Here is a 12923-nt window from a genome sequence, read left to right as displayed (position 1 = left end):
CATGTTAAATCCTGTCCAGTGGGTCTGGTCGTCCTGCCTCCTTCTCTTCTATCTTCTATCTTCAAAAGAATAAAGAATCCCGTTATAGAATTATATGTCAATACCTAAGCTTGTAAATTGATATAATGGTTAGCTCGTGATAATATGGATATTGTATTACAGTTGATATATTTGACGAAAAAAACAGTAATGGTTATATTTATAAGGTCAAGCCATAATATTCTTGATTTTATCAGTAGTCCTTTTACGGTGCAAAGATATATTTCATGTGGTTCAGTGTTTCAATGTACCCATGCAGTAAGTGATAAAATCCGCTAGTATTAGATATGTGCCAAACCTAGGCAATATAAATATACTCATATATTTACACTTGATTTAGGCATTGATATGGGCTATCAGTAGATATATTTTGATATCGTAACTGCATGTGAAATATTGAAACTTTGATCAATGATAAAATTGACTTGGTTCAGTAGATAGGATTGTAATATAGTACCGAGAAATAATTGAATGGTTCAGTAGATACAATTGATAATGTTCGAGTGGATATATTGTGTTTTTAGTTCAGAGATAAATAGAAATTGGTTCAGAGAATATATTTGACATGGTTTCAATGATATATTATAAAAGGTTCAGTTTGATATATTGGATATTTATCATTATATTTTGATATGTTTCAGTGATATATTTGAAATGGCGACGTGTTGCTATATTGATATTAATGACTAGTGTCAAATAATACATTGACATGGGTTGCAGTTGATATAACGATGATATGGGGTCAGACGGTATGAAATTGATAATGGTTCATATGTCACATTGATATGATTCACTGTTTCTTTGTTTGATTCAAGAATATTTTGATAGGTTCATTGATATTATTGAACATGGGTTCAGTAAATATTTTGACAAGGTTCATGTGTATACTGGAAATTGTTTTAAGTGATATCTTTACTAGAACATAAGAAAAATGTGATTTTTTTTCGTGTCGATGTCGATATGAACTAACGTTGAATATATAATCATTGCTCCCCATATATGTACATACCGTCAAGTGGACGATATTGATATGGTACAGTGATATATTGACTAAGGTTCAGTGATTTACAACTTGATATGGTATCAGTGAATATATTGATATGGTTCAGCATCGCCTCGATGCATATGGTTCAATGATATTTCACAAACAAGTGTCAGTGATAAATTTCTTTTATGTTCAGTGCTATATATTGAAATGGTTCAGCAAAATTGGATATATTTCAAGTGATATATCTGAATAGTGTTCAGAGAGAATAATCTCATAAATGTTCCTTTGTACCATATATGTATATGTTACAACTAGAAATATTTAACTATTTTGTCGTTCGCGGACTATAATTCTACTTAGGTGAAGCGTCATATATTGATATGAACATCAGTTGAGTATATTGATCCACTGGTGACCGACTTTATATGAGATTAATAAACGTCACTTCATATGACGATTTTATTGCATAAAAGTTATATTTTGGTATGTGTGGGATTCAGTGAAAATATTTGTGATTTGGATTCGATGCTAGTTTAACCAGTCGCTTGTATGGAGCAATTTATTTAACAAATATTCAAATATGGTGCACTATACGCGCCCCATTAGTATACATTCTTATAGGAATTTGATATTACATTCAGTGAACATATCTGATATGGTTCAGTGATGGTTCATTTGATATTCGGGTTCAGTGATATATTGATTAACTAAGTTAACGTGATAAATAGATATGGTTTCAGTTATATAATTGATATGATTCGTCGAATATAACAAGAATGATATGATTACAACAATTTTATTGAAAAAATATTTTTCAGGTGATATATTAATATGGTTCATAATGGTTCAGATATTTATTTTGCTATATAAGTGATGATATGGAGTCAGTGATATATTGATATTGTTTACATATATATTGAAATGTTCAGTGATATATAAAATAGATATGGATAGTGATATATTGGACTAGTTAAGTAAATAGATTATAAATGGTTCGTCGATGATATTTGTATGGTTCAGAGATATAAAGATAAGGTTCATATTATATTGGTTCAGCGAAATGATAAGTTCAGTAATATACTGATAAGGTACATTGATATTTGAATCAGTTATATTTATATGGTTCTGTGATATATACTAGACTCATTGATATATTAATATGGTTCAGTGATATATTGATAAATGGTTCAGTGATATATTGATATGGTGATCAGTGACATATATTATTGATATGGTTATATATGGTTCAGTTTCAGTGATAAATATTGATAATGGTTCAGTTATATTTTACAGGTGATATTATATAAATATATATTTATTGATTTTTCATGTGATATATTGATATGGTTCAGGTGATATATTGATATATGTTCAGAGTTATATTTATATGGATACTAGTGATATATTGATATGGTTCAGTTATATATACTATTTTAGTGATATATTGAGTATAATAGTTTTTTCAAGTGAAATATTGATATGATATATTGATCTGTGATACATATTGATAGTGACACATGGTTGCAGGTGATATATTGATATGGTTTCAGTGATATTGTATATTGATATGGTGGTTCAGTAAGGATTGATATTTCAGTAAATATTGCTATGGTTCAGATATATAGATACATATTGAAATGAATATGGTGTCAGTGATATATAGTTCGATAAGGTTAAGTGATATAATGATATGGTTCAGTAATATATTGATATGGTTCAGTGATAAATTGAAATGGTTCAGTGATATATATTAAATGATAGTTCAGTGATATTATTGATATGGTTTCGTCGTGATATATTGATATGGTTTCGGTGATATAATGATATGGTTCATTAAATATATTGATATGGTTTCAGTTGGTATTGTCATGTGATATACTAGAACAGTGATATTATTGATATGTTTCAGTGATATATTGATATGGTTCGGTGATATATTGATTATGTACTTTCAGTGATATATGATAAATGGATATGTGATATATTTACTAGATCAGCTTGGTGATATAATGATATGTTCGGTTCAGTGATAAATTGATATGGTTCGGTATATGAATATTGAAATGGTTCAGAGATATTGATATGGATTTTTACTAGTGTGACATATTGACATGGTTCGGAGATATATTGATATATTTGATTCAGTTCATTGATATATTGATATGTTCAGTGATAACTTGATAAGGTTCAGTGATATATGGTTCAGTGATATATTGATGATATATATGGTTCAGTTTAATAACTTTTGATATGTGTTCAGTGGGATATTGAGTGAGTATTTTTATAGGTCTCGGTGATATATATATTGATATGGGTTCAGTGTTAAATTTGGTTCAGATATGGTTTAGTGATATAATACCTAGTTCAGTATATGGTTTCAGTGATATATTGATTGTGTTTTTCAAGTGACCACATTGAATATGATTCAGTGGTTACAGTTATATTGATATGGTTTCATGAAATAATTGAATATGGTTCAGTAATGATATGGGTTCAATGGATATTGGTCAGATATGATATTTAACAAGATCAGTGATGATAAATGATATGGTTCATATGACACATGTTCAGTGATAACTATTGATATTGTTCAATGTATATTATTGATAGGGTTCAGTGATTTGTCATGTTCGGTAATATATTAATATGGTTCAGTGATTATACTCAGGATTTTATCAGTGATGGTTCTGGATATAGTACTTTAGCTTCAGTGGATATATTGATATGGTTAAGGGATATATTGATATGTTCAGTGATAAATTGATATGGATATGGTTTCAGTGAAGATATGGTTCATATATTACTATATGATTTATCATGGTTCATGTAATTATTGATTGAAACAGTATATGGTTCAGTGATATATTGATATATGGTTCAGTTGATAAAAATATTGGTTCGATATTGATATTGTCATCTTGATATTAATTCAGTGATATATTACTAGATATGGTTCAGTGGTTCATATATTGATATGGTTCAGTGATATTTTGATATGGATCGGTTATATTGATATGGTTCCGTGATATAGTTGAAATACTTTCGATATGTACTAGTATCAGTGATTATATTGATATGGTTCAGATGATATATTCAGTGATAAAATTGCTCTGTTCAGTAATATAATTGATTATGGTTCAGTGAATATATTGATAGTGATTCATGATATATATTGAATTTGTTCAGTGATATATGATATGGTTCTGTGATATATGTACTATAGTGATATATTGATATGAAATTAGATGAAATATTGATATTGGTTCGGAGATATATTGATATGATTCAGTATATGGTTCAGGATATATTGATATGGTTCAGTGATATCTTTAACTATGTTCAGTGATATTTGATCATGGTTCAGTGATATATTGATAGTGGTTTAGTGATATATTTGATATGGTTCAGCTGATATATTGACTAATGGATCAGTGATATATTGATATGGTTCAGAGTGATATATTATTGATATGGTCAGGTCGATTTTGATATGTTTAGTGATATATTGGATATGGTTCAGTGATATATTGATATGACATGGTTCAGTGTGATATATTGATATAGTTCAGTGAAGTATATTGATATGGTTCAGTGATAAATTGATATGGTTCAGTGATATATTGATATGTTCAGTGATATATTGATATAGTTCAGTGATATATGGATATGGGTTCAGTGATATATTATATGGTTCAGAGTGATATATTGATATGGTTTCAGTGATATATATTGATATGGTTCAGTGATATATTGATATGGTTCAGTGATATATTTGATATGGTTCAGTGATATATTGATATGGTTCAGTGATATATTGATATAGTTCAGTGATATATTGATATGGTTTTTACAGTGATATATTGATATGGTTCAGTGATATATTGATATGGTTCAGTGATATATTGATAGTTCAGTGATATATTGATATGGTTCAGTGATATATTGATATGGTTCAGTGATATATTTTACTATTTCAGTGATATATTGATACTGGTTCAGTGATAATTGATATGGTTCAGTGATATATTGATATGGTCAGTGAATATGATATGGTTATCAGTGATATATTTGAGTGTGATATATTGATATGGTTCAGTGATATATTGATATCTTTCGTTCATGATATTCATTGATATGGTTTCAGTGATATATTGATATGGTTCAGTGATTATTTGATATGGTTCAATGATATTTGATATGGTTCAGTGATATATTTACTGGTTCAGTGATATATTGATATGGTTCAGTGATATATTGATATGGTTCAGTGATATATTGATATGGTTCAGTGATATATTGATATGGTTCAGTGATATATTGATATGGTTCAGTGATATATGATATGGTTCAGTGATATATTGATATGGTTCAGTGATATATTGATATGGTTCAGTATATATTGATATGGTTCAGTGATATATTGATATGGTTCAGTGATATATTGATATGGTTCAGTGATATATATTGATATGGTTCAGTGATATATTGATATGGTTCAGTGATATATTGATATGGTTCAGTGATATATTGATATGGTTCAGTGATATATTGATATGGTTCAGTGATATATTGATATGGTTCAGTGATATATTGATATGGTTCAGTGATATATTGATATGGTTCAGTGATATATTGATATGGTTCAGTGATATATTGATATGGTTGTTATAGTTCAGTGATATATTTACTAGTTCAGTGATATATTGATATGGTTCAGTGATATATTGATATGGTTCAGTGATATATTGATATGGTTCAGTGATATATTTGATATGGTTCAGTGATATTATTGATATGGTTCAGTGATATATTGATATGGTTCGGTGATATATTGATATGGTTTAGTGATATATTGATATGGTTCAGTGATATATTGATATGGTTCAGTGATATATGGATATTGTCAGTCATATATTTAATCTAGTTAGTGATATATATTGATATGGTTCAGTGATATATGGATATTGTCAATGATATATTTACTAGTTCAGTGATATATTGATATGGTTCAGAGACATATTGACATGGTTCGGTGATATATTGATATGGTTCAGTGATATATTGATATGGTTCAGTGATATATTGATATGGTTCAGTGATATATTGATATGGTTCGGTGATATATTTACTACTAGTTCAGTGGTATATTGATATGGTTCAGTTATATATTGATATGGTTCAGTGATATATTGATATGGTTCAGTGATATATTGATATGGTTCGGTGATATATTTACTAGTTCAGTGATATATTTTTATGGTTCAGTGATATATTGATATGGTTCGTCGATATATTGATATAGTTCAGTGATATATTGATATGGTTCAGTGATATATTGATATGGTTCAGTGATATATTGATATGGTTCTGTGATATATTTATATGGTTCGATGATCTATTCATATAGTTCAGTCATATATATACTAGTTCAGTGATATAATGATATGTTTCAGTGATATATTGACATGGCTCAGTGACTCTGATTTACGTCGGCGTATTAGGGCCACTATATAATTATATTTATCTTTTGCGTACAAGTTAGTATCTTGCGTAGAAAGATTAAGGACTAGTTGATCTTTTTTGTATTGTTTATGAATAAATAATATATCAAAATCTATAAACGATAAACATAAATATTTTAATACGAATACTTAACAAGAATAAACGATATTTGTTTTTGAACTCTGAAATGTCACTTATGGCAGCATATTTACAACATTTGATATCAATGCGATTCTTAGTTACTTTCCACATTACTATTTTTAATGAGACCTTTGAACAATTACGTGCTTAAACTGTTCCCATCAAGTGGTGATGACATTTTCAAGTCGATGATAATTCATAACGGAAACAATTTTAATCCTAGGTTGTTTAAACACCAACCACTGTTACCAATTATATAGAAAAAACAACAACACGTGACTGAAATTTACTTGCTATTTACTGCGGCCGGACATTTTCCCAGTCAACACCTCGACAGTAACGTTAAAAGGATGAAGCCATATATACTGTTGATAGTTATTGTCTTTCTCCTAAGGTCTTATGGTGCGTCCTCCTCAGAGGATGGGGATGGAACCTCCTTGACAAGTGAAATTGTAGGTCTTTTAAATGGAACCTACCACAGCCTGGACCAGAAGATATGTGAGTTACAAAAAAGAGTCGACGCCATGAATGGGAGTAGTGGAAACCAGTGTGGATGTAATACAACGGAAATTCAGGAGTTCAAGCGTTTAATATCTAACGAAGTGCGCGATTTATCAAAAGTCCTGTCTGGAGTTGAAAACGATATTCGCATTTTGAAGAAAGGGCAAGCGGAGCTGTATGAATTTTTCGACAGAAATGGCAGTGATGGTAAGATGGCTTTCTACCGCAATACGTTGTGTTATTCCACTGTCATGCCATGGTATAAATGTACTGGTTGTTGGATAAATATATTGATATTCCACTAGTTGAATAACACTTACCGCTTTGTTGGTTGGTCGGGATTCTAAATGAGCTGAAAGCTTATGTCTTTTGTAACTTTTAAAATATAACTCACTCGTGTGAAATAAATTCCATACCTAACAACCACTTGTTTGTAAATTCTCTGTATATAATTTGAAGACAATATGGCGTTTATTAACTTGGTCAAAAAATGTTCAAACCGCAAAAGGGTGTATTGATTTGTTTTTGTTTTTGGCATTATAGAAGAGGCGTCGGTTGATTCTATCGAAGAAAAAAATGTTTTAGTAGACTTTGATGTGAATAGAAATATATTCATACAGATTAATACAAAAATCATAATTCGAATGACGAAAGGGTGTTCAAAATCATTGGGCACTAAAAGAAAACACAGCAAAACAATAAAATTAATGTCATCGAAATGTATCTTACCATTACTATGGACTTGTTTGTTTGAAGTGTATACATTTCTCTTTTTGATTTAACCCTAACCCAAGATTAAGTACCGGAAAAGCCTTGTAGCATACCGCATGATAAATGGGATATGATTACAATGTCCGTATGAATTCTAATTTCCCCTTCACATGACCTTTAAATGTTGCATCAGTCAGATTAGCTGCTACGAACAAAATTGACACACTATCAGTTTATATGTAATGTTGATAAGCACAGTGCCATACTTCGATTTCGACTTCTTCTTTGTCGCTGTAAAATTTAAAACTTTAAAGAGTCGCTATCTTTCGAAAAAGGTCTTTCATTTTTTAAAGGGCATTCAGAAAAGGAATTGGGAATTTTGAAGAGCCGCAATTTTTCAATAAGATTAAAATAATTAATTTTTATTTCTTTCCGTACTGAATCCATCTTTTTGATTAGCAGATACTTTTTCTCCATACTACTATGAAGAATGTATCCGAGAAAGGCGCAAAAACACGCGGATTTTCACAGTTTACAAACCCATTTCTTTCATACCCCGATGAAGTTGAAAACTAGTGATATCAATGCTTAAATAAATATTTATTTGTATGTTTCCCGCTGTTGTTCGAATAGCCGAAACATTAGCTAACTATCACTGCGTAAGATAGCCAAAAAAGCCAAATAAATCTTCACTGTTGATATAGATTATAAGGAAATATTGCATTAATATGGTGTTGTTGCATCATTTATAGAAGCAATATCGATTTTCTTTTGATATTGACATTTAAAAGTTTAGTTAGGAAAGATAGTGAGCATCAAAAACCTCTTTGTAAATAACGTTTGTTGCAGACTAAAAAATTACAAATTTCTAATTAAAATATTTAGTGGGGCAAGATTTCTGATTTCTTTCACACTTATGAAAATCTCACCGAGAAGAATGTCTCTTAAAATGTGTTTTTTCCCCATTATTTATTGATATGTTCATTTTAGACAAAAAAATGAAAGTGGTTTATTGTAAGAGATGACAAGGTTATGTGAATACTTAACAATCTGTGAAATGTTTTTATCGAAATCACTTTGGTATAGAAACCTTTCTTTTATATAGAAATCTCACAGCTGATGTCCATATGTCCAGTTTCGAGGTGTGTATTTTAAGTTCACAACTTATATATCTAAAAATCACTTGTAATTTAGAAACTGACAGCTGATGTATTTTTCGTTTTCGCGAGGAAACTACTTTGTGTTGAATTAGAAGGTCACATATGGAAGTCATTGCCTGGTTGAAATTTACACTCTCAAAAGCCATACGAACATTTCAAACACTCATATTATTTTTGTACGCTGTTTTGTGTGAGAAAATAAAATTCTATAGAAACAACGTTTTTGACCATTTGATTGTTTTTGTAGATAGGTTCCACTGTATACAATTTAAAACCTTATATCCTTATATTTTTAATTATTTGATGATTTTAATGTTTATTTGTTTCATATTTCATGATTTTACAAATTTAACAAATATAATCATTTCAGATGTTAGTAAGTTCTTATTTTCAACTTAGTTACTTAATTGTAATTGTTTTTGTTTCATTTCCACATTACCGAATATGAAATATGTATATAATATAGATATTTTTTCCTAACTTCATATAGGAATTGAACGGTGTTTTTATTGCACTAAACGTGGTATGAACGCAATAAGATACAGACATATTCACTTTAACGCATTTGCAATTAGGGTAAATTTTCCTTTTACAACACATCGATTTCCATTGGTTTATTGATGCAATCAATTTTGTTTTCATTTTTAGCCAATACAACACCCGATCCGACAAATGCGCCACTGGAATGTGACAGCGGCTGGATTTCCTCTCCTGAGAAGTGTTACTATGTTTCGTCATCCTCAGAGAAAACAGAGTGGGCTATAGCAAGGGTTAGCATCGTCTAAACATTTAGGTGGGAGGTTATGATTTATGTAATCTGGTAATTGTTGTATATGTGTGACGATTCTATGATTAGTACGATGGATATCATGACACTTTCTCAGACAAATGACCAGGCAGTAGAAGTACACAGAGGTGTAAAAGACTTGTCTTCGAAAAGAAAGTCGAAGATAAAGGTATAAGTCGACACTGCTGAGTATACCATGCTATGATGTAATATTGTATTGAGCCGAAATGACTCTATCTCACAACTATTGATCTTAAACCTGGTCATATATGTGCAATAGGTTATGTACCCATTCACAAAAGTAGCATCATATAATAAAAGCTTTTAATATCGCAAAACTCAAATAGTTAGGCTTAGCAACTTACCAGTATATAATGTTAACCTTTCTGTTCTTGCCGTTAATGGTGATTTAGAAGCGATATTGTGTAGCAAGATGTTTTTACTCGTCCCAAACAATATACCACAGTGTTACAACGTTTTATCGAACTCCTCAACTAACTTTTCTTCTACTTTATTTTAACATCCAAAATCTTAGTTCTCATGTAACGTGTTGGAAAAAAACCTTGATCTCGAACTCTCTTCAGGGTAGCAAATTTTGAAATAAGTTCCATATTGCACTGACAATCCTGAAACTCTTATATCTTTTACCATATCATCTAAATTGATATTCGAACATTTGCACTGTGACATTCCTAATTTAAATCGTTACCTATTCGAATTTTAGAAAGTAATCAGCAAACCTGTTTTGCGAACACTGTTACATCTTAGATTAAGATTCACATTCACATCGGCTATTTCGGAGGGACATTTTTCAGGAATTATTTTTTTTCATTCGGTTATTCTCTGAAAATTTCTTTTATACAATATTAGGATCGATGCATCGCCATTAATGCAAGGCTTGCTGAAATCAAGACGGATGAGGAAGCTAGCTTCATCATGAACTCTCTCCCAGATTATGTTGGTAATGTTTGTTTTTATTCTCTTGTTTAACGAAACCAGTTTAACAATCATCGCATTTTTTCTTTATGACATTGATATTTCCAAGGGAAACATCTGAATTACCTTCAACGCCCATGAGAACGCTGACCGAATCACAGAAAAAAACGTCTAAAAGAAAAACGAAATATTTTCAACTTGTATTGCCAGCTTTAATACGATTCCAAAAGTATATTTTACCAAATAAGTATCTTTGGTGGGCGATTGCTATATGATCTTTGGACATGGTCGACTAAAGCTGAATTGTAAAAGATCCCCCCTAGATGTAATCGAGAGGGGGATCAGCCAGCCAATAGCTTTCCTTTAACAGAATCATGAGGGGAAAGAATCAGCAAGATAAATCTTTCCCCGAGGAAAAAAAAACAAGAGGCAATAATCAGCTAGTCTATTCTTTTCCCTGGATGAAATCAATTAGCCAATTCTTTCCCAATGGAAGTTATCAATGAAGGGATAAATGACTACTATACAAGGACCCTTCGAGCACTAACCGAATGGTCCCAAATGAGCTACCTGCTCACCTGATATTAGCTATATCCATATTCGTTTACATCATCAATTAAAATGTAACCCCTTTAATGTATTTTTCAGGGTCTAATGACTTATTTTATACTGGACGGATGAGGAATGACAACAATGACTGGGTGTTTCTCAGTAATAATGAGGTGGTGGATACGTTTGTGAGAACATGGGAGAGCGGAGAGCCGGACGGGGGCGCTCAGGGATGTGGATGTACCCAGAAAGCAGACGATTTCAATATGCACGATTGCTTCTGCACAGAGTTTAACCTTTTCTACATCTGCGAAATCATGCGTTAGCCATTTGCAACTGAAAATCATGCCCAGTGTTTCCAATCAATGTTATCCGTGAAATAAACAATAATCATTTGCATAATATAAATGTTCTTGATTTTTGCAGGCAAGATAACGCAAAGTAAGGCAAAAACAGTTACAATGTTTGTATAACAGTATTTCAGTGCTTTTGGTACTGGAATTATATTCATTGTTTTCGAAGAATGTATTTCATTAAATCACAAATAATATATTGCATGCAATAAATGCATTATTCGCTTTCTTGAGAACATATTGTTTGTTACTTGCTAATTTGACGTAAGATGATACTAAGTCATATGTTGAAACTGTAAAGTGAAACGGTAAGAATTCTTAAAGATGCTCAATCGTCGAGGGAGTATAAACGTTACTCATCATTTGGATAATAATTGGTGTTTAATTCTGTATATATATGAATATTTAACTTAAAAAATATATATTTCAAATAATTTGATTTGATGTTGGTGCATGCGAAAATCAGTAATTCATTCCATATAGGACATAATACACGCATTGTTTCGTGATACAATTAATTATTTTTCATATTTCTATCTTGAAGTAAAATTGGAAGCTCACACTTTCAATAGTTATAATGGTGTAAAGTAGCCAACTTTTGTAACAGAAGAAAAGTACTAAATCATCCACTGATTTTGATAGAGAAAAATACCATTTGTCAGCGGTGGAGCACCTTTAGCAGAATATCGTTCCTTTACTAAAACAATCGATTAGATAAGGTCGAAATACCAAGATTGATATGATTTTATTTATTTTGGCAATCCCTGTTGTCCCTTTTAGAGACCAGTTAGTCGAGTCCAAGCACAATAATAATATCTGTTAGGAAACCGTGGGTTTCACCACGCGACGTGTTGATGAAATGTGAACGACTTTTTTTCTACACCCACCCTCCGAATATTTGAATGTTTGCAACAATGACACAAAATTCAGCAGAAATGTAATCATACGTATATTTGGTAATAATATCTGACGTATGTAGGCTATTTCTTGACTCACTAGGCTCATTGAGTTTGTAAGCTTACCTTCTAGTTTCTGGTCATGTCCCTCGACTTCCTGACTGGCAGACATTTTTGGTGTGCTTGTGCTGGCCTAATTAACACGTGAATCCCGACAGTGATATTGTATATCATAAAAATTAAAACACATGTAAGGAATGTTTTACTAAAACTTAATGCTTAAGTCCATGCAGTCTTTTTCATGTTTTGTAAGCAAGTACCTTTGAATGCTGATATCTAACACGTTTTAAATTTTAAAAA

At 30.9% G+C, this 12923-nt stretch overlaps 1 protein-coding gene across 1 annotated transcript; it reads left to right on the top strand.

The window, feature by feature from the left end:
• The first annotated feature begins 6752 nt into the window (after positions 1 to 6752).
• LOC138308987 (low affinity immunoglobulin epsilon Fc receptor-like) lies at positions 6753 to 11771 on the top strand. The gene is made up of 4 exons (XM_069250073.1): positions 6753 to 7378; positions 9691 to 9812; positions 10700 to 10790; positions 11414 to 11771. Exons 1-4 carry the CDS (start codon positions 7021 to 7023, stop codon positions 11638 to 11640), a joined length of 798 nt encoding a protein of 265 aa, XP_069106174.1. The 5' UTR covers positions 6753 to 7020; the 3' UTR covers positions 11641 to 11771.
• Positions 11772 to 12923: the final 1152 nt, after the last annotated feature.

The sequence above is a fragment of the Argopecten irradians genome, chromosome 15 (genome assembly GCF_041381155.1).
Source record: "Argopecten irradians isolate NY chromosome 15, Ai_NY, whole genome shotgun sequence".
NCBI lineage: Eukaryota > Metazoa > Mollusca > Bivalvia > Pectinida > Pectinidae > Argopecten > Argopecten irradians.
The sequence above is the reverse complement of the archived record's forward strand: the minus strand, read 5'-3'. Positions and strand labels throughout refer to the sequence as shown.

Excerpts from the sequence above, each read along its gene's own strand:
- LOC138308987 (XM_069250073.1), top strand. The coding sequence starts at position 7,021 with ATGAAGCCATATATACTGTTGATAGTTATTGTCTTTCTCCTAAGGTCT. Across the intron at positions 7,379-9,690 it reads CGACAGAAATGGCAGTGATG|CCAATACAACACCCGATCCG; the intron begins GTAAGATGGCTT and ends TTTCATTTTTAG. Across the intron at positions 10,791-11,413 it reads CTCTCTCCCAGATTATGTTG|GGTCTAATGACTTATTTTAT; the intron begins GTAATGTTTGTT and ends TGTATTTTTCAG.